At 42.9% G+C, this 22,596-nt stretch overlaps 1 protein-coding gene across 2 annotated transcripts in view; it reads left to right on the top strand.

The window, feature by feature from the left end:
• The first annotated feature begins 7,022 nt into the window (after window positions 1-7,022).
• The window catches only part of SOAT2 (sterol O-acyltransferase 2), a 117,911-nt gene continuing 102,337 nt past the window's right edge, over window positions 7,023-22,596 (top strand). For both annotated transcript variants that reach the window (XM_033939614.1, XM_033939613.1), the window contains exons 1-2: window positions 7,023-8,071; window positions 9,156-9,287. In XM_033939614.1, coding sequence (XP_033795505.1) covers window positions 9,274-9,287 — 14 coding nt within the window. In that variant the 5' untranslated portion in view covers window positions 7,023-8,071; window positions 9,156-9,273. The remainder of the gene's footprint in view (window positions 8,072-9,155; window positions 9,288-22,596) is intronic.

Genomic DNA, 22,596 nt, shown 5'->3' with positions numbered 1-22,596 from the left:
AAGGTGACGGCAAATGCTAGAAGGATGCTAGGTTGCATAGGAAAAGTTATGGCCAGTAGGAAAAAGGAGGTATTGATGCCCCTGTATAACTTTGGTGAGACCTCATTTAGAATATTCTGTACAATTCTGGATGCCACACCTTCAAAAAGATATAAAAAGAATGGAGTCAGTCCAGAGGAAGGCTACTAAAATAGTGTATGGTCTTCATCATAAGGTGTCTAGAGACAGATTTAAAGATCTCAATCTGTATGCTTTGGAGGAAAAGTGGGAGAGGGGAGATAGGATAAAGACGTTTAAATACCTATGTAATGTAAATGTGCATGAGTCGAGTCTCTTTCATTTGAAAGGAAATTCTGCAATGAGAGAGCATAGGATGAAATTAAAAGGTGATAGGCTCCGGAGAAATCTAAGGACATACTATTTTACACATGAGGTGGTAGATGCATGGAATAGTCTCCAGGAAGAGGTGGTGGAGACTGTGCCTGAATTCAAGAGGGCCTAGGATAGGCATGTGGGATCTCTCAGATAGAGAAAGAGATAATGGTTATCCCAGGACAAGCAGGTAGCATATTCTCACATGTGGGTGACATCATCCACGGAGTCCTGATGCAGACAGCCTTGCAAGCAGACTTGCTTGTAAAACTTTTAAAAAATTCACAACTGCCGCACCGCACATGTGCGAGTGCCTTCCCGCCTGACGTAGGGTGCTTGTTTCCTCAGCATCTCCTCAGTTCTCAGTTTTCCATAGAGCCGAGAAGTCCTCATTTTGATGCTCTGCGCTAGACTTAGTTCTACTCGTGCCTTCTCTCACCGTGGCTCGTGTTTTTTCCTGACATGTTGCTGTGTTTATTGTGCGTTTCATTTTCTTACAAAAAAAATAATTACGTTTCATTTGTTATTTTCTTCGTGTCACAGCGGGGCCTACTTTGCAGCCTCAGCCTGCGGGCTTCGATTTAGCTGCGACTGTTTTTCATTCTATGTCCCGGCCGGTCACAGGCTTCAAGAAGTGTAGCCAGTGCCAGCGCGCAATCTCCCTCACTCACCCACACAAGTGGTGTGTACAGTGTTTAGGACCTGACCATTGCCTGCTGTGCTATGCTTTAAACTTGAGCCCTTAAACGTTGTCGAGTTCAGGTAGAAAAAATATTTGGCGGTAATGATAGGCCTTTACCTAAGGCCCTAACCCTGGTTCCAGCCCCGACCTCAACCCCGAATCCAGTGAAGTCTTCTACGGGGCTATTGCCTTTCATCTTGACCTTGACTTTAATCAAACCTTCCTCGTTTGGGAAGTCCTCATCTTCGGGGAAATCAGCTAAATCGTCTCCTGAGGAACCGTTATCCTCACTGTCTCCCTCAGGTAAGATAGCTAAGCCAACTCCTCTAGACATGCCACCATTAGAACCGGTGATTCTGAAGCTTCCTAAGAAACGTGTCTCAAAATCAAGACCTCTTTCTTCTTCGAGGTCTTTTTCCTTGGAGACTATAGCCACATCAAATGTACCAGATCCAATGGTCTCGGTGCCAGTTTTGTAGAACATGTTTGTAACATGCTTGCCAAGTTGACTCCTGTCTCGACTCTGCTTCCTGCAGTCTAGCCTGAGCACTCAGCAGTATTACAAGGAGTCGAGTTCTTGGCAGTGCCTCGAGCTCAACCTGGTCACTCTATACAAGGAGTCGTGTCTTTATGAGTGCCTCCAGATGAATCTACACACTCTATCCAAGGAGTTCAGTCCTTGAGAGTGCCTCGAGCTCAGTCTACACACTCTATACAAAGAGTCGAGTCCTTAAGAGTGCCTCGAGATATCTTGTTACAAAGAGCCGAGTCCTTTTTGGTGTCTCAATCTCGTTCTCTGACATCCAGCCCTACCTCTTCACATAAGGTGTTGCCCTTTTTGAGGCACAGGGCGAGGACGCCTCGATATTCATCTTCCAGACTGGATCTGACTTAATCCCGATACTGTGATTCGAGACATACTTCTACAACAAGGCCCAGATCTTCTTCTCGAGACAGGTCTCATTTATCCAGGCATTGAGGCTCTTCGAGACCACACACTCCTTCGTTGAGGAAACCTGTTATGGAACCTCACTGCTCTCGTCAGTCGAGAGGTTCTCTTCACATTCCAGAAGTGGGTCATCTTTGCCTCTGGACTCAGATATCAGGTATCAATACTCCAGAGAGGCTTCACCTTCATTCTCTGCTATGAGAGGTACCTCGAAGGGTTCTCGATCACCTTCTCCTCAACGAGGTCATTCCTCTTCAGACCAGGTATCTTTTACCAAGTTCCTATGTAAGATGAGTAAAGATCTTAACATATTTTTAGAATCTGACTCAAAATACTCTAAGGAGTATCTGGAAGAACTAGAATGCCTCATCCTCCTAGGGAGTCTCTCAAATTACTTATCAATGGCATTCTTTCTCAAACTTTCAAATGAAATCTTGAGACTCCATATTCCGTTCCTGCTGTTCCAGCGAAGTTGGAATCTTGATATCAAATGGTCCACTGTAAGGTATTTGAGAAGTCTCAGTTATCTCACCAGTCTCTTTTTGTGGAATCTTCTTTAAAACATATCAATCCTTCCAAGGTTTATGCCATCATCCTACCTGGAAGAGAGGGCAGGACCGTGGACAGGTTTGGTTGTCGCTTGTATCAAAATTCAATCATGACAACCCGAGTTTTGAACTACAACTTTGTCTTTACATCTTATCTCAAGCATTCGGTCAACGCCATGCCTGATTTTTTTCAAATATCTTCCATAACATCGGCTTCCAGAGTTTCAGCAACTACACACACACTCTGGGTCAGCTTCACATTCATCTAGTTCAAACTGCGTATGATGCTTTTGAACTGTCCTCTAGGGTCACTGCCTTTTCGGTGGCCATGCGTCATCTTGCCTGGCTTCGCACTGTGGACATGGACCCGAATCTGCAAGGTCACCTAGTTAACATTCCATGCCAGGGTAATGAATTGTTTGATGACTCTATTGAAGCAGCTACCAAGCGCTTATCAGAGTATGAGAAGTCCTTTGCTTCCATCATTAGACCAAAGCCAAAGCCTTCCACTGCCAAAGGTTATAGGCCTGTTCCATCCAACCAGAGACGTTTTTCTCAGAAGGCAGCTCCTTATTCAAGACCGCCTCCTAAGAAACAAAAATAGCAGCAACAACAATGGCAGCAAAAACCCCAGACTTCTGCTGCACCTAAAGCCTCTCAGTCTTTTTGACCATCTAACACAGAGCATAACCTCCATCATTCTGCTTCTGTCCTTTCCTCTTCCCATAGGGGGGTCATCTCCATCATTTTTACCACCGATGGGAGCTCATTACATCCAATCTCTGGGTCCTCTCTATCATCAGGGAAGGTTACTCTCTTCATTTCATCCAGATTCCTCCAGATCTTCCCCCAAGAGAGTATCCTTCCAATTCATCCCAGACTGCTCTTCTTCTTCCTGAAGCTCAAGCTCTGCTTCATCTTTGTGCCATTGAGGAAATTCCCCTGGAACAGCAGAGCAGGAGGTTTTACTCCCGTTACTTCCTAGTTATGAAGAAGACGGGTGATCTGCGACCTATGTTGGATCTCACAGCACTCAACAAATTTCTTGTCATAGAAAAACTCTGGATGCTGTCTCTGGCATCCTTGTATCTCCTTCTAGATCAGAACGATTGGTTATGCTCTCTGGATCTCAAAAAGGCTTATACTCACATTCCCATTCATCCAGCCTCTCGCAAGTTCCTCAGATTTCGGGTGGGAAATCATCATTTTCAGTACAGAGTGCTACCCTTCAGCCTGGCATCATCTCCCAGAGTCTTCACCAAGTGCCTAGTGATGTTAGCAGCAGCTCTGTGAAACCATGGTCTTTAGGTTTTCCCGTACCTGGACGATTGGCTCATCAAAGATTCAACATCTCAGGGGGTTATTGTAGCGACTACTTGGTTCCTCCAAAGCTTGGGGTTTGAAATTAACTTCCCAAAATCCCAACTACAGCCTTCTTAGACTCTACAGTTCATCGAACCTTTACTGGATGCTGTGCAGCTCAGAGCATTCCTTCCTCAACAATGTCAGGATGCTGTCATTCAACTTTGTTAAAAAGTGTTATCCCTCGCTTCAATTTCAGCAAGGCACATGATGGTTCTCCTAGGTCACATGACCTCTACAGTTCACATGACTCCTTTTGCCAGACTTCACCTCAGAATTCCTCAGTGGGCGCAGGCTTTCAACCCACTCTCTCAGCACATTACAGTGACTCATTTGTGGTGGATGCTCTCTTCCAATCTCTCCAGAGATTTACTGTTTCAAACACCCCCTCATCAGAAGGTCCTCACGACAAATTCCTCGACCTATGCTTGGGGGGCTCATTGTGAGTTTAGCTTAATAGTTGTGATGTTAATATCAAATTCACAATGACCTATTCATGATCACAAGTAGTGTTTTTAGACTTGGTGATCACTCAAAATGTGGACCATTTCAGCTTTGATGTCCACATAAAGCCTGTAGATAGAAATATCTTCTAGGATTTTTGGAGTAATCATACAGCTAACCTTAGGAGGAACCTTCCTTTTTCTCAAGTTTTACGCCTTAAATGGAACTGTTCAACCATCAGCAAATTCAAGAAACAATCCAAAATCCTGATATCTAAGTTACAAGCCCGCGGTTATCCGTTAAACATCTTAAAACAGGCTTTTAAGCATGCAAAATATTATAGCAGAGACTGCTACTAAAGAATGATTGCAATAAGGACAATAGCACAGAAGAAACGCTTACATGTGTGTTACACTTTTCTTCACATGGAAACGGTTGCTAATATTCTAAGAAAGAATTGGAAAATAATACAAACAAATCCAGTTTTCAATGACTTTAATCTGCAAGTAACATTCTCACGTGATAGAAATCTCAAATAAATTTTGTCTCCAGCGTTTTGCACCATAGATAATCAAAAATGAAAAAATGTGTTACCTTGTGGATTTTTTAAATGTAGAAAATGCAGCATTTGTAAAATTACAACATCTTTGAAAGAATTTGTGAATCCAGTGGATGGAAAGAAATATGTGATCAGGCATTTTTTAACTTGCAGCTCTGATTATATCATTTATGTTATTGCATGTCCGTGCAAAAAATGGTATGTGGGAATGTGCACACGTCCTTTTAAAACAAGGATAACAGAACATAAATCGAGTTTAAAATGCGAAAGACAAAATGCCCCACTAGTTGAACATTGCTTGCAGTTGAAACATAAATTTTCAGATTTAGAATGTTTTTGTTTTGATAGAGTCACCCTGAGCATTTGGGGCGGAGACAGGCAAAAAAAACTACACCAATGTGAATCACGCAGGATTTTCAGATTGGGGACCTTAAAACCAACAGGGCTTAACACTACAGTGGATTGGTGTTCCTTTTTCTAAAAATTTTTTCTAAAATTTTCTTTAAAAGTTTTATTTTGAATATGTGGAGGGGCATAATTGAAATGAATGTCTAAGTCCATTTTCGTCTAAGTCACAAGTCATCCAAAGTAAAAAACAGCTTAGGACACATTTTCGAAAAATACGTCCACATTTTTTTTTCCCTTTTGAAAATCGTCTAAGTATATGTCCTGCTGATCTGATCATCCAAGTCGCTAAATCGTCCATCTTTATACCACATTTTCGTCCAACTTTTCGTCCAAGTCCAAAATGCCTAGAACAAGCCCTGTTGGACATGGGAGGGGTCTGCAAAGTGATGGACTGAACACCTAGACATGGCACCTAAATAGTGGGGTACATTACAGGGCACTGCTGTGAACTTCACAAAAAGGGTGCCATGTCATCATCTTACTACAGCTCCCATATAGGTCACGGTGAGCTCCCCAAACCACCTCCAGAATCCCGTAGACCCACTTATCTACCACCCTAATAGCCCTTATGGCTGCAGGAACCACTTATATGCCAGTACAAAAGGGTTTTGGGGTGTATAGGGGAGCGCACATGTTTCAGTATCAATGCAGTGATTACAGGGGCTTATTGTCATAAGGCCTCCTCTCTATGGGTCCCTAACCCACCCTCAAGATGACTTAAGCTGTCCCTGTGCAGGACGATTAGGCTTTCCTATGCCAGGCTGCCAGGTGATGATGTTCTGGAGGCTGAATTTTATAGGTGTGATTACGATTTTTATGGGGTTGGGGGGTGGTCGGTGATCACTGGGGTAGTGTGTGTGGGGGGGTCTGTATTATGTGTTTGCAGTGGTTATCTGGTGATTTTAGGTGGGTTTTTGTGACTTAAACCATGTTTTAAATGGTCTAAGTCACAACGTCCAAGTTCCGTCTAGGCTCTGTTGTAAAACCTTCGGTTATACATGCTGTACGACTAAGTCTAAGCCTGCCCTCAACACTCCTCCTGAAACGCCCCGTTTAGCTATGGTCGTTCAGCGTCACTATGAAGGCCTAGGTCTAAAACCCGGTTTGATTATCGGCACTTGGACGTCTTTCATTTATGATCGTCCAAGTGCTGACTTAGGCCAGTTTTTGGACATTTTTCTCTTTCGATTATGAGCCCCAAAGATAATAGTGAAATGTACTAAAGGTCTTGTATTTAGAAGGTGCATACGCATGAGCCTGTGTAAAGATGACATCAGAGAATGAATGCTTAAAGAGCCATTTTTTGCTACAAGATTGGAAGCTTAGCTATTCAGTGAGTACCCTAAAAATAGTTAATATATAATTGCCAACGTATGGAGTATTGATATATTTGTATTTTCTTTTTTCTCGTAGTATACACTGTGATATGCAAGGTATGCCTGCTAGGACTGTTCCTAATATAAAGCCCATTGCTAGAGCAGATAGTGCCCATCTAGCTCTGCTAAAACCTCAGAGTAAACTTTTTCCTGCCATTACTCCTGTGGCCAGTAGGGGGAGTTCTAGTGCCAGACGGCAGGTTTCCCTTCCCCCACGTAGTCAGGGAAGGAGAAACAGGATATCCTGCACACCTGAGAGTTTGGGGCGTGGTTCTCAGCTCCTAAATCTGAGGTCTGCTTGGCTGGAAGGGGAGAAGGAAAAGGGAGTTGGAGTAAGGCAGTCACCAAGCTCAGGGCTGGGAGCTCTGCCAAGCTGTTCGGTTCCTGAGCAGATGGAACTACTAGAGACTGGAGCAGAGTCACCTGAAGGCCCTTTTGAAGGGTTCCAGGGCATGGAGCTGGATTTGGAGCCAGAGTCTCTCACAGAATTACCTTCCAGCGTGCAGCCTATGGAAGTCTGCTGAGTGAAGGCAAGTGTCCATTACTGTAAAATAGTGGATTACAAATGTCCAGGTTTTCCTGGAAGGACTATTTTTGAGCAGGTCAGACTGTGTTTGTTTGAAGGTGGTGAGGTTAGCCTCACGTTACATGTGGTGGGATAGCGGGCCAGTGTTTGGCAAAATTTCATCACGTGAGGCACACCACCTTGTCCAGCACTGCAGAGGCTGGAGGAAACCAGTGCCTTAGAAGAAAAATAAGGACTTGTGCTGCATCTATTTCTTAGTCAGACTAAAAGACACTTTACTGTGTGGAACTCTGTCTTAACAGAAAAGAACTCCTTTTGGATATGGAGAGTTCAGGATACAGATTGTGGAGTTTGTTTTTCCTCTTTTCTGTTTTGGCTGTTTTTGGTTTTGAAACTCTCTGGTGGGAGAGATTATACATTACAATAAGACTAATGAGTTTGCCTCTTCTGAAAATTCCAAGACTTACCTATTGAAGGTCATTTCCTGACAAGTTTAGTTTCTGATTACTTTGTTTTGAAGACTGGTATCAAGCTGATGTGTGAAGCAACCATTTTGTTTTTGGATATTGCACATTAAATCCAGTCCAGGTTTTGGTTTTCTTACTTACCTGTTTGCAGTGTGTTTTTCTTTTTGCTAAACCGGACTTATTCTTCCTTGTGTCGCAAGCCACAGCACACAAGAGCTAAAAATCCATGACCCAGCGGCTCGGGACCCATTGCCCTGACCCCGCTGGTGACAACACGTAGACCCCTGAAGAAGCCAACAGTTTGGCGAAACGGGTCCCGTTGGGCCAAGAATTAATTGAATAGAATCAACTTGAGAATAACTAGCACAAAGAATTAAGTTAAGTGTTGGTTTCAAAGATTGTATATATTTATATTTATTGCACTAAAGCACTTTAAGTTTGATTGTTAGCACAAAAGTAGGCACAGAGCTCAATGAATGATACCCACCCAGTACCTGCTTCAGCTGATTTAAGAACTCATCAGTGCAGGGATCTGAGAGCTCAGTTGCATAATCCATGACACATATTGGAGGCAATTGTGTTAGATAAGTCCTTTTGGAAGCGAGTTTGATAACAGAACAGGACTTTTTTCCATTGTGTATGATTTAATGGTATTTTCATTGCCACCTTTTCATAGACTCCATGGCCAAATATAGGGGAGGTGGTTATTGTGGAAGTGGCTCTTTCAGTAGTCTCCCACGCCTTAAGAGCTGCCCCATATATGAAAACTGGCACCTTCTTTACTAGAAAAAAAAGGCACTGTAAATGAGTATATAAAAGCTTGTACAGCATATTTTTACATGAATTAAAATTGCATATCTAGTAAACCCCCCCCAAAAAAAACACACAAAAAAAACACCCCATCCCTTATAGTGGACTAATTGGTATATATTATAAGATTTCTGCCTGCAGCCAGGGCAGGATTAATTTGTCGAGGGCTCCTAGGCACACAAGTACACTGGGCCCCCTGCCACGCTCCACCCCACCATGCGCCCAGGCGGAAACAGGAAGCTGCGTCAGAGGGAAGCTTTGGGCAAGCAGCACCGCTTGCAAAATTACAGTTCCTGTTGCCTTTCATACCTGCGATGCTTACTTGTCTTACTTTCCGTCAATGGGGTGGGGGGGGCATGTTGCCGATCGGGGGGGGGGGGGCTGCGTTGCTGATCGATGCTGGAGGGGCCCATCACCATTTGGAAAAAACAATGTTGATGCCCTCCTTCATCGGGCACCCCTGACCATTTCGGGCCCTAGGAACGTGCCTATTTGGCTACTGATTAATCCTGCCCTGCCTGCAGCAGTTGCAGGTCAATCAGGTCTAAATGCACTTTTTCTGAACTGTGGTGAATGATTTATCTCTTAATATGCGAGATGTGTAAGGGTTAAAGTGAGCCATTGACTTTTACTCTAAACTGTTTTGTAACAGACAGAAGTTGGCAGACAAGCGTACTTTTTTACCATTCAGTTAAGGATACAACAGAGTGAGGAGTTCTTGGAACCCATCTTCAGGATCATTCTGGAAGAGGCGGTCAGGAAAGGGACAGATGTCAGGGAAAAGGTAAGAAATGAGGTTGAGAAGCACAGTGCATGGCAGACTGAGAGTGGATATACAAGCATGCTGCTTTGGTCTCATGTTCTATAGAGTGGAGAAGTGGTCTAATGGTTAGTGCCGTAGGCTAAGAGCCCAAGGAACTGGGTTCAATTCCCACTGCAGCTCCTTGTGACCTAGGGCAAATCACTTAACCCTCTGTTATCCCAGGTACAAAGCAGATTGTGAAACCTACTAGGGACAGAGAAATATAATAAATGCAAACTGCTTTGATTGTACTATGAAAGGCGGTAAGCAAATTTGTGACCAGTCATTACAATTCTCCACATCACCTGAAGATTTGAAGTTGTTCCACATATCACCAATGTTTAAACAGCGTTACAAGGGTCATACAGCAGACTATATACTGGTGAACCTGAGGTCAGTGGTGGGCAAAATGGTAGAAACTATTACAAAGAACAAAATTACAGAACATACAGATAAGACACAGTTTAATGAGACATCACCAGCATGGATTTAGCCAGTGAAAGTCTTTCTTTACCAATCTCTTATATTTTTGAAGATGTGAATAAGCGTGTGGATAAAAGGGATATAGTGGACCCAGATTTTCAGAATGTTTGTTAAAATCCCTCATTTATTATTTTTATTTGTTAGATTATTGTAATTGAAGCCCAAAATATTCCAAAACATAAAAGCCTTATTTCAATAAAATGAAAGCTTTTCTTCTGCCAAGCAAAACTCCCTTGGGTTTAGACTTAATGCCCCAAGGGTGGGATCCTCTTCAAATAATTTTCCCTCTATGGATCAGCTTAGAAAGATCCACTCCCAAGACCCCAACAAAATGGCTGCCTGTGGCTTATCTTTTAAAGTTCCAAACAAAAACTTCAATTTCTCAATAATCTTGAGCCGAGGACATAGCTTGGCTGCGAGTCGGGATGGATGAATGAGTGCTGAGCTCCTCCACTTAATGCCTTTTTCAATTTAATTTACTGTTTTTTCTGACCCAATTTGTTTTATTCTGCTTAAATTCCCTCTATAAATGATCGGGACTGAAACGAAGATGACTAATTTTTCAGCTATAACATTTATAACAGAGTCAGTCTGACGCAATGAGGCTGATACGTCTGAGTAAACTTTTCCTCGCTGGATCCTGCTAACCTAACTATTTAACAATTACCTTACAAAACAAACAAACTGAAAGAAAACAGTAAATGCTGAAGAGACTTCTGCCTGTCTTGAGCAGTGAATCTCCCTGAGGTATACTGGCTGATGAAAAGCCGACGCTGTTAGTTAAACAGCAGGGAAGCAAACAGCGGTTATGACGGTTTAAATAGGCAAGTAGGAAAGTTTCAGCTGATTTTTAAAGTATGGATGGCTGATGTGATCCTTTGTGTGACCCTAGTTAATTAACTTGCTACTGGAAACACCTCCCTTCTCATCACAACTGTTGTTTATTTTGCTGAAATTCCTTGTCTGAGATAGAGCAACTGCCTGATATGAAACTAGGCTGCATCAGTATTCCTGGCAGTATGAGAAGCTAGCGGTTGTGGTGGTTTGAAGAGGCAGAATCGGCTGCTATGCTTAACGTGACCATTTATTTTTTTCATCAAAATGGGACATCTATTAATTGTCAGTCCCGCCCCTAATCCCACCCTAGCCCCACCCCAAACCCACCCTCACTCCGCCCCCAATTTAATCCTTTCATTTTTCATGTACACATAATATCTTATTAATTCATAATGGTAACCATAAAATTTTTTTTAAAAACCCCACAAAGCACACTATACGCAGAGAAACTGTTAATTATCATTTATATTTGGGGGGTTTCAAGGATGTCAAGGCAGATAACTTTAAAATATGCAATGTCACCTCAGTAACTATAGAAAAATAGACAAATATAGTGCAAAATATAGACAGCAGATATAAATTCTTAAAACTGACACATTTTGATCACTGAATTAAAAATAAAATCATTTTTCCTACCTTTGCTGTCTGGTGATTTCATGAGTCTTTGATTATGATTCCTTCTGACTGTTCATCCTTTCTGCACTCAGGCCCAACAATTGTCCCTTTCTATTCCCTCCCTCCTTCCTTTTTCCTTAGTGCCCCCAGTGCTCCTTCCTATGTCCTTAGTGCCTCTTTCCATGTCCTTAGTGCCCACAGTGCCTCCTTCCAATGTCCTTAGTGCCCCCAGTGCTCCTTCCTATGTCCTTAGGGCCCCCAGTGTCTCCTTCCTATGTCCTTAGTTCCCCTTCCCATGTTCTTAGTGCCCCCAGTGCCTCCTTCCTATGTTCTTAGTGCCCCTTCCCGTGTCCTTAGTGCCCCCAGTGCCTCCTTCCTATGTCCTTAGTGCCCCTTCCCATGTCCTTAGTGCCCCCAGTGCTCCTTCCTATGTCCTTAGTGCCTCTTCCCATATCCGTAGTGCCCCTTTCCATGTCCTTAGTGCCCTTTCCCATGTCCTTAGTGCCCCCAGTGCTTCCTTCCCATGTCCTTAGTCCCTCCAGTGCTCCTTCCTATATCCTTAGTGCCCCTCCATTGCCAAAGCCAGCCTGTCTGCCTGCCTCCACATAAGCACATAAGTACATTAGCAATGCCTCCACTGGGTCAGACCCAAGGTCCATCGTGCCCAGCAGTCCGCTCACGCGGCGGCCCAACAGGTCCAGGACCTGTGCAGTAATCCTCTATCTATACTCCTCTATCCCTTTTTCCAGCAGGAAATTGTCCAGTCCTTTCTTGAACCCCTGTACCGTACTCTGCCCTATTATGCCCTCTGGAAGCGCATTCCAGGTGTCCACCACTCGTTGGGTAAAGAAAAACTTCTTAGCATTCGTTTTGAATCTGTCTCCTTTCAACTTTTCCGAATGCCCTCTTGTTCTTTTATGTTTTGAAAGTTTGAAGAATCTGTCCCTCTCTTCTCTCTCTATGCCCTTCATGATCTTGTAAGTCTCTATCAAGTCTCCTCTGAGTCTCCGCATTTCCAGGGAGAAGAGCCCAAGTTTCTTCAACCTTTCAGTGTATGAAAGGTTTTCCATGCCCTTCATTGTCAGCCTTTGTCCCACTCCCTCCTCTGAAGCCAACCAGCCTCCCTCCCTGCCATGCCAAATATTATAAAACTGAACTGCAGGACTCCTGCCTGTGTGTCTGCCTCCCTCCCTCCAAAGCCTACCTGATTCTTCTGCCCCCCCCCCTCCCGATCCGTCGACGACGCTCAGTGCTACTTCCTGCCCTTGCCGCAACCACAGGAAAGGCAAGTCTAGGCGCCGGCCTAGAAGCCTTTTCCACGATGTCAATTCGACGTCGGAGAGGAAGTTCTGGGCCAGCCAGGCAGCGATTAGCTGGCCCGGAACTTCCTCTCCGACATCAGAACTGACGTCGGGGAAAAGGCTTCTAGGCCGGCGCCTAGACTTGCCTTTCCTGCGGTAAGATAAAAAGTGAGAAGGAGTGAAAATGGTTATTGTGTGACATTGTTAGTCTGACACGGAGGATTACAGGACAAGTCTGAATGGTGACTTTTTTTTTTTTGCTGGCTCTCTCCCTAACCGTTAGGTGTTTACCTTAACAAAACAGAAACGACCCAAAAAGGAAATATCCAATATTGAAGTGTTCAGGGTCTTCTGCCTGAATTGAACGGAGAACTGCCTGAGATATTTTGGCTGTCAGTGAACTGTCTGCTGGTTTGAAAGCAAGCAAGGAAGTTAAAACAACGGGTATGGAGGCTTGAATAGGCAGACAGGAAGGAAAGTTTCTGTTACTGCATTTGTCAGAGTCTGACTGCTGTGATTTTATCGGAGCAATCTACTAAGCTGAATAGTGGTGTCTAGCAGGTTTTTTGTTTTTTTTTTAAAGGTACAAAATAGAGTACTTTATTTCTCATTGTAACTTGAGCTGACAGCTTGAAGGATCAGCTAATCCCTTTGTGAAATGGCTTCAAGTAGGCAAACTAAATTAGATGCTGCATTCACATCGGGTACAGTGAAAAGAACAAAATCTGATCCTCTCACCCAATCTAAAATCCCATTACCATTTGATTTTGCAGAGCACTTTGAACAATTAATGACAGAACTCAAGTCAATCAAAGATATATTATAGGAGAATAGAGTGGAAATAAGGGCTATGCAGGAGGAAATGTCTAATATGTCCACTCAATTAAAAATCTGTACATCCCACATTGAACAACTGGAAAAACTGGGGACTGAGTCTGATGACCAAAGGAAATGCTGTAAACAGGATCATCTGGTAGTTGCAAAATTGGAGAGAGAGCTGGAAGAATTAAATAACCGAAGTAGGAGGTGCAATGTAAGAATGCTGGAATTGCCTGAGGGGGTGGAAGGTTTCAAGCTTAAACAATTTTTGGAAGAAAATCTCCCTAAGATATTGTCATTGAGTTTTAAATTACCAATCAAGATTGAAAGGGCCCATCGTATTTCATCTCGAGCTGGGACCTCTCAGAGTTCTAGACCAGCAATTTTTAAACTTCTATGATTTCAGCATGCTATGGAAATCCTTAATATAGCCAAACAAATAAAAAGCATTAGATGGCAACAGTCAAAATTCTTGTTTTTTCCCGACTTTGCGAAAAACACAGCAAATAAAAGGAAAAGATTCCTGAGTCTGAGAGAACAGTTAAAACAAATAGGAGCTAAATATGGACTTTTCTATCCTGCAGTCATGAAAATTACTCATCATAACAAAATTGTGAGTAATGAAGATCCGAATGCCTTGGAAGAATACATTAATTAACATTCAAGTTCTATAAATTAATATAAGCTGGAAAAAAAAACAACAACACATATTAAAAATTTTTTATGACAGCTGTAGTGGACTTAATGGAATATTTATTCATTCCCAGCTTGGATTGGATAGGAAGGAGGCACTGGGGGCACTAAGGACATAGGAAGGAGGCACTGAGGGCACTAAGGACATAGGAAGGGGCACTAAGGCCATAGGAAGGAGGCACTGGGGACACTAAGGACATGGGAAGGAAGGAGGGAGGGAATAGAAAGGGACAATTGTTGGTCCTGAGTGCAGAAAGAAAGAAATGAAAGAAAGAATACACAATCAGAAGGAAACGCAACCAGAGTTTCATAAAATCACCAGACATCAAAGGTAGGAAAAATGATTTTATTTTCAATTTAGTGATAAAAATGTGTCAGTTTTGAGAATTTATATCTGCTGTCTATATTTGTCTATTTTTCTATAGTTACTGAGGTGACATTGCATATTTTAAAGTCATTTGCCTTGACTTCTTTGAAACCCCCAATATAAATGATAATTAACATTTTATTAGAGCTAATAATCTTAGAATTTTAAATTTTCCCAAAATATCCTCAATCTCAGCTAAAGAAATGTTAAAAAAATATTTTCAGGATATACTTGATGTCTCAGAAGAAATTTTTCCTCCATTTTCAAAAATCTATTATCTTCCAATGGAAAATCAGGAAAGGCAGCAATCCAGGCAACAACAAGATCAGGATCAGGAGCAACAGATGGACTTAACAACTATGCTGGATACTTCATTGAAAGAATTAGTAAGACCAGCTACATTGTTGGCCAATGTAGTATTGCTGCCAGATAAAAACTGGATATTAAAACTATTCTTCAAGAACAGACACAAGGAATTTCTAGGTCAAAAAATCCAAATATTTCCGGATGTGACAAAAGAAACTCAGAAGCGAAGAAAACAATTTCTGTTGTTAAAACCAGGAGTAATTGCAATGGGTGCAACTTTTCTTTTACGATATCCATGTAAATGTTTAGTAAAATATAAATCTTCTAACTACATATTCTTTGAACCCTCTCAGCTGTCGGGATTTCTAACCATGAAACGTCTTGAGGGGGGAAATGCGATAACAACTGCAATTGAATAAGAGAAAATAATTTTTTCCTGTACTCACTGAAAGTTGTCTGCTTTTCTTCAACAGGATATGTTATTTCCTTTCTTTTTATATTGATTCACTCATTTGAATTTTGGATCGCTCTATTATGGGACTTTAAAGATTGATTAAGTTGATAATTTTACTTTAAAATTTTGTTGTTGTGATATTGGAATCCATATCTTATTCATTTTCTGTACAAGAAGTTTATTTTCTTCTTTAAATTGTTAAAATAATAAACAAATAATAATAAAAAAAAAAACATTTTATCTGCATATAGTGTGCTTTGTAGTTTTTAAAAAATTTTATGGTTATCATTATGAATTAATAAGATATTATGTGTATATGAAAAATGAATAGAAGAAATTGGGGGTGTATTTTATTTATCTTTTTTCAAAATAAATAGCACTTACATGTATCAGGAAATATAATTCGATTGGAACCATAATTTAACAAAAAAGAAATTTTTTTTCAGAATATTCTGACCTAAATTTAAACAATAGAATTCCCTATAAGCCCACAATATACAGTAATGAGAGGAAATTTAGGAAAAGAGGCATAATAAAGCATAAATCAATTACAGACCAAATCAGGAGACCTAGACAGAATATCAATTATAACTTCCCTTTTTCCCCTAACACCTAAGAATCTGGAACTAGAGGCACTTCATGCAATGGAGGAGGAAGACAGAGATGCGGAGACGCAGAGATGCAGAGAACTTCAAGCAGTGGAGGAGGAAGATAGAGATGCAGAGAACATTGAGACAGAGAACACCATCGAGGAAGAAGTCCGAGAGCTGGAGAAGTTCATAGAGAAGGCGTACAGGGAGGCTGTGGAAAATCATCAGCAACAGTGGAACTGCCGAGACTCACCTGCAGAGAGTGTGGACCACCCGATGGACAACCACCACGAAGGAATAGTTGACACAGCAGCGAGAACGAAGGACACAGACCTATGGCTGGAGAAATGGATGTACACCAGGGACACGGACCTGTGGCTGGAGAATCAAGAGAAGATAGAGAGGACAGCAATCATCGTGGGGGACTCCATCATCAGACAAGTCGACAGCCACATAGCGGGAGGAAGACTAGATTGGCTGGTGACCTTCCTACTGGGAGCCAAAGTAGAAGACATATTGAGCTGCATCGACAGGATCACTGACAATGTGGAAGAAGAAGATACGGCAGTGGTGATCCATGTGGGGACAAACGTGAGCAACAGGAACTACAACAAGGAAGTACTGAAGGACCAGTTCCGGATGTTAGGAAGGAAGCTGAAGACCAGCATTCTCGGAGATCCTGCCGGTACCCGGGCTGATGAGAAGAGGCAGATGGAGCTGCAAGCAGTCAATGCGTGGATGCGGCGCTGGTGTGAGGAAGAAGGACTCCACTTCGTGCACAACTGGACGACGCTCTGGGGGAAAAGCAATCTATTCAGGAAGGATGGACTCCACCTCAGCAGAGATGGAACAAGGCTACTTGCAAGCAACATCAAGAGAGAAGTTGAGAAGTTTTTAAACTAGGAAGAATGGGGAAAGCCGAGAGTCGACCGAGAGAGAGAGTTCGGGAACAGGCATACCTGGAGGATACCATGCAGAAAGATAGAGGGGAAGACTCACCAGAGGATACCGTGCAGGAAGATAGAGGACAGGACTCACCGGATCACAGGCAAGACAGACCGAAAGAGACACAAGAGGGAAGGAAATGCAAGAAAGGAACAGGCTGCAAACTCAAGTGTATGTACACGAACGCAAGGAGCCTAAGAAATAAAATGGCAAATTAGAATCTATGGCCCAAAAAGATAATGTGGACATCATCGGCATCACGGAAACATGGTGGACTGAGGAAAACATCTGGGACACTGTGCTACCGGGATACAAACTATACCGCAGACAGAGTGGCTCAAAAAGGTGGAGGCGTTGCCATATACATCAAAGAGCGAATCAAATCTACTGGAGAGACTACACCACAACTGACAGATAAGTTAGAGTCTCTATGGGTCAAAATTCTGGGAACAAATGGACTGGAAACAAAGATTGGCATCTACTACCGACTCCCAGTCAGAAGAAATTGATGGAGAAATGATGGACGAGATTAAACGCAACTACAAGGGAGGCAACGCAGTTATCATGGGCAACTTCAACTATCCAGGGATAGACTGGAATCTAGGCACCTCCGGCTGCACTAGGGAGACCAAGTTCCTAGATGCTGTAGGCGACTGCTTCATGGAACAACTTGTAAAGGAAAATACAAGAGGAAATGCAATTCTAGACTTAATTCTAAATGGACTGTGAGGACCAGCACAAGATGTAGAAGTAGAAGGGACGCTGGGAGGCAGCGATCACAGTATGATCCCTTCAACCTGGATGCAGGGGAGAAACATCGGTTCAGAACAATGGCCATGGCGCTGAACTTCTGAAAAGCGAATTACGAAGGGATGAGACTTATGGTAGGGAAGAAGATTGAGAAGAGGATAAGAACTGTAAAAATGCTAGAGCAAGCTTGGTCCCTTTTTAAGGACACAGTCACCGAGGTGCAAAATCTATATATACCGCATATCAACAAAGGATCCAAGAGGAAAAAGAACAAAGAACCAGCATGGCTCAATGTAGAGGTGAAAGAAGTGATCAGAAACAAGAACATAAGAACATAAGCAGTGCCTCCGCCTGGTCAGACCATAGGTCCATCCTGCCCAGCAGTCCGCTCCCGCGGCGGCCCAACAGGTCACGACCTGTCTGAATCACCAGAAGGGGCCCCCTTGCCACCTTGATTTCCCATTGAGTCCTATCTTCCCATCGAAGTCCTAACCCTCCGGTCCTGCACATGCACGACCTGGTTGGGTTTCTCCCAGCACCTCTCTCAGGATCCCACGATCCCTTTATCCCTCAGGAATCCATCCAATCCCTGTTTGAATCCTTGTACCGTACTCTGCCTGATCACTTCCTCCGGTAGCACATTCCAAGTGTCCACGACCCTTTGTGTGAAAAAAAACTTCCTTGCATTTGTTTTGAACCTATTACATTACATTACATTACATTAGGGATTTCTATTCCGCCATTACCTTGCGGTTCAAGGCGGATTACAAAAGGTTAATTTAAAAAAAACAGAGTTACAATGATTAGCTAGAGAGGTAAGTTGTAGATCTTAAGAGCATTTAGAGGTCGTGTTGTTATTGCTGCTTCAGGAATTTCTTGAAAAGTGTGGTTTTTATTTCTTTTCTGAACGTCCTATAGTCTGGGGTGGTCATCAGAAGGTTGGAGATCTGGTTGTCCAGCCTTGCGGCTTGAGTGGCTAGGAGGCCGTCGTGTAGTTTTGTTCTTTTTACTTCCTTGATTGGGGGGGGTATGAATGGGGAGTGCGTTTTTCTGTGTCTGGTACTGGGTGCTTGGATGAGGCGATTGTTCAGGTATGATGGGCTGTCTCCGTGTAGGGTTTTAAATAATATACAGTAGAATTTGAATTGGATTCTTTCTTGGATTGGGAGCCAGTGTGAGTTGATGAAGGCTTCAGTGATGTGGTCATGTTTTTTCAATGAGTAGATGAGTCTCAAAGCTGTATTTTGGATTGTTTGGAGTTGTCTTATCGTAGTTGCAGGACATGGAAGGAAGAGTATGTTACAGTAGTCCAATATACCTAGTATTAGGGATTGTACTATAAGTTGGAATTGTGTTCTTTCAAAGAATTTTCGGACTTGTCTCAGATTTCTCATGATTGCGAATGATTTTTGAATTGTTTTATTTATTTGCGGTTGCATAGTGCAGCATCTGTCTATGGTCATGCCTAGTAGTTTTATGGTGGTTTGGATGGGATATTTGATTGTGTTTATGTCTAGGTTGGTTGTGGTTTGGATCTTGTCATTTTCTAGGAGGATGAATTTGGTTTTGTCTTGGTTGAGTTTAAGTTTGTGATTTTTCATCCAGGTTGTGACTGTTTCAAGTGTTTGGTGAAGTTTGTCTGTCATGGTAGGTTTAGAATGATCGTATGGGACGAGGATGGTGATGTCATCCGCATAACTATAGGAGGTTATGCCTAGATTATCCAGATGCGTTCCTAGAGAGGCAGTGTAGAGATTGAAGAGGGTAGGGGATAGTGGAGATCCTTGTGGTACGCCGCAGGGGTTTGACCAGGATTCTGACTTTTCTTTGTTTGATTTTACACTGTAGGTTCTGAGTTTTAGGAATCCTTCAAACCAGGAGTATACTTTATCTGAGATGCCTATTGCATCTAAGATCTGTAGAAGGATGTTGTGGTCTACTAAGTCGAATGCCGCCGATAGGTCCAGTTGTATGAGTAGCATTTTTTTCCCTGTGCTAAGTTGTTGTCTGACGGTATCCATAAGGGAGCCTAGTAGTGTCTCTGTACTGAAGTTTGTTCTGAAGCCTGATTGCATGGGGTGGAGTAGGTTGTGGTCCTCTATGTAATTGGTGAGGAGTTTGGCTACTAGGCCTTCTATAATTTTGACATATAGCGGAATTGAGGCTATAGGTCTAAAGTTAGATGGGAGGTTTTGTGGTGCTTTTGGGTCTTTTTGGATTGGGGTGATGACAATTTCGCTGAGGTCAGCAGGGAATGTGCCTTCTGTGAGCGTGAATTGGATCCATTGTAGAGTTATGGTGCGGAATTTTACACTAGAGGTGGTAAGGAGATATGGGGGGCAATGGTTGAGGTCACAGGAGGCATGGCTGTATTTTTTGTAGAATTTGTTGAATTCTGACCATTGTATGTTAGGGAATTGAGTCCAAATTCTGTCTGCTGCGGTTGCCTCTTTTCCTGTAGGGTGGATTGTGATTGGATTTTGATGGGATGGGTTAAGGATGAGTGTGGCTCTGGTGTTGGTGATTTTGTTCTTGAAGTGTTCTGCTAAGAGGGTGGGTGATGGTGGAGGTGTGTTCGTGGTGGTAGTGTATGGTTTGGTGTCTGTTAATTCTTTCAGGATTTGGAATATTTTTTTGGAATCTTGGGTTTCCGTGCCTATGAGATTAGTATAGTAGCTTTTCCTCTTATCTTTTAGTAGATTTTTGTATTGTTTGTTGATTTTTTTCCAGTCGGTTTTTGTTTGATCTTGGTTCTTTTTTCTCCATTTTCTTTCTAATCTTCTACACTGTCTTTTGAGTTGGAGTAATTCATTATCAAACCATTGGTCTGATTTCCTGCTGGTTCTGGTTTTGGTTTGTAGGGGTGCCAGATCATCAAGGATGTTGGTGGATACATTTTTCCAGTGGGAGATGAAGTTTTTTGGGTCGCAGTCTTGGATAGTTTCGTCTACATTTGACCAGAAAATGGTTGGGTCGATATGTTTGCGTGAGGTATATGTGGTTTTTTTTGATTGAGGTGTGTGTTTGGTCTTGGTCCAATTGATGTTGAAGTTATAAATGTAGTGGTCTGACCATAGGGATGGGGACCATGTTCCGTTAGGAGTTTGGATTGCTGGATTGGATGGTTGGTGAGACATGAATGCAGCAATGTCCAGTTGATGACCTTTTTCATGGGTGGTTTGTGGGTTTAGGATCTGGAAGGATAAGGCATTGAGGAAGGATAGACAGTTATTTGCTGGTGTGGAGGTTGTGTCTTCTAGGTGTAGGTTTAGGTCTCCTAGGATGAGGTTATATTCAGCTGTTAGTGAGTTTTGGTAGATGAAGTTTTCAAATTCAGGTCTCACTGTGGTCCAGTTTCCTGGTGTTATGTAGCAGAGCAAGCAGTTTAGAGAGTTTTTTAGTGTTGGGTTTGTGAGTTGACACGCTAGGAAATCCATTTGCGGAGTGGATGTTTTTTCAAGTATGTTTAGAGTTAGGGAGTTCTTGATTATTATTGCTAGTCCTCCTCCTCTTTTTTCTCTCTGCAGGTTACTGTTATTTTGTATCCTGGCGGGCATACTTCTTTTATTCTAGGGTCTGTGTCTGAGGTTAACCAGGTTTCAGTGAGGAATAGGCAGTCAAGTTTTTCTGTTTTTATCCAATTTTTTATGTTTTCTGTTTTGGGTCCTAGAGATCTGATGTTAACATAGGCACATGTAAGGGAGGTCGTGTCGGTCTGGGGAATGTAAGTTGTTTCCGGGTATATGAGTGTTGTGGGAGTTGGATGAGATTTTGTTTTCGGAGGTGTTGATCTTCTTCTCCAGGTAACAGTGATGGGGTGTTGAGTGCTGGTGTGGTGGTTCGGGTTTCTTGATGTGAGTATTCTTCTGTTGGGAATTTGGAAGTTGGTTGTACTGGCGGATGTGGTTGTGGTGGGTAAGTTGTTTGCTGTTGTTTTCCAACTAGAGATGAGGAGGATTATCAGAAGGGTGGCTAGTTTGTGTGTATGCAGGGAGAGCTTCATGTTTGATGTCTGGTTTGGAGTGTTAGGTAGAGGGAATGGTTCTCTCTTAGAGTCCTGGTTGGAGGAGGGGGAGGAGCGGGGATCTCTCGCTCCTTACCTTATAATGGAAGTCGGCAGGAGGTCCGGTGGAGTGGTCTCTGGGGCGTTGGTGTTCCCGGTTCCAAGGTCCGCTGGTGCTCCTCTCAGGTGCTCCTCGTCGGCACGCCGAACGGCGGCGCGCCGTTGGCGCTGTGTCCCTATCTCCCTTCAGTTTCTCCGAATGCCCCCTCGTACCTGTTGACCCCTTCAGCCTGAAGAATCTGTCCCTATCCACCCTCTCTATGCCCCTCATGATCTTGAAGGTCTCTATCATATCTCCCCTGAGCCTCCTTTTTTCCAGAGAGAAGAGCCCCAGCCTATCCAACCTCTTGGCGTATGGGCAGTGTTCCAGCCCTCTTACCAATTTCGTTGCTCTCCTTTGGACTCTCTTTGTTTAAGGAATGGAAAAGGTAAAAAATGGACGAAAACTGGAATAAGCACAAACAGCATCAACGCAGGTGCCATAAGGCAGTAAAAGGGGCTACAAGAGACTACGAGGGAAAAATAGCCAAGGAGGCGAAAAAATTCAAGCCGTTCTTTCGATATATTAATGGGAAACAAACCGCGAAGGAAGAGGTGGGACCGTTGGATGACCATGGAATAAAGGGAGTGCTAAAAGAGGACAAAGAAAACACAGACAAACTGAACACATTTTTTGCATCTGTATTTACCAAAGAGGATCTACACAGCATACTGGAACCCAGCTGGAAACAAAGACGGGAAACTGACAGGGTTGATGGTCTGTCGAAGAGGTATGCAGGCAGATTGATAGATTTAAGAACGATAAATCCCCGGTACCGGATGGCATCCATCCGAGAGTCATCAAGGAATTGAAAGGGACTATAGCTAAACTGCTTCAACTAATAGCCAATCTGTCGATCAAATTGGGAAAGATTCTGGAAGACTGGAAGGTGGCGAATGTTGCGCCGATCTTCAAAAAAAGGTTCGAGGGGAGATCTGGGAAACTACAGACCGGTGAGTCTGACCTCGGTACTGGGAAAGATGGTAGAGGCACTGATAAAGGACCGCATCATTGATCACCTTGACGAA

The sequence above is a fragment of the Geotrypetes seraphini genome, chromosome 3 (genome assembly GCF_902459505.1).
Source record: "Geotrypetes seraphini chromosome 3, aGeoSer1.1, whole genome shotgun sequence".
NCBI classification, from domain to species: Eukaryota; Metazoa; Chordata; class Amphibia; order Gymnophiona; family Dermophiidae; genus Geotrypetes; species Geotrypetes seraphini.
Note: the sequence above shows the minus strand (reverse complement) of the source record. Positions and strands in the feature narration are given on the sequence as shown.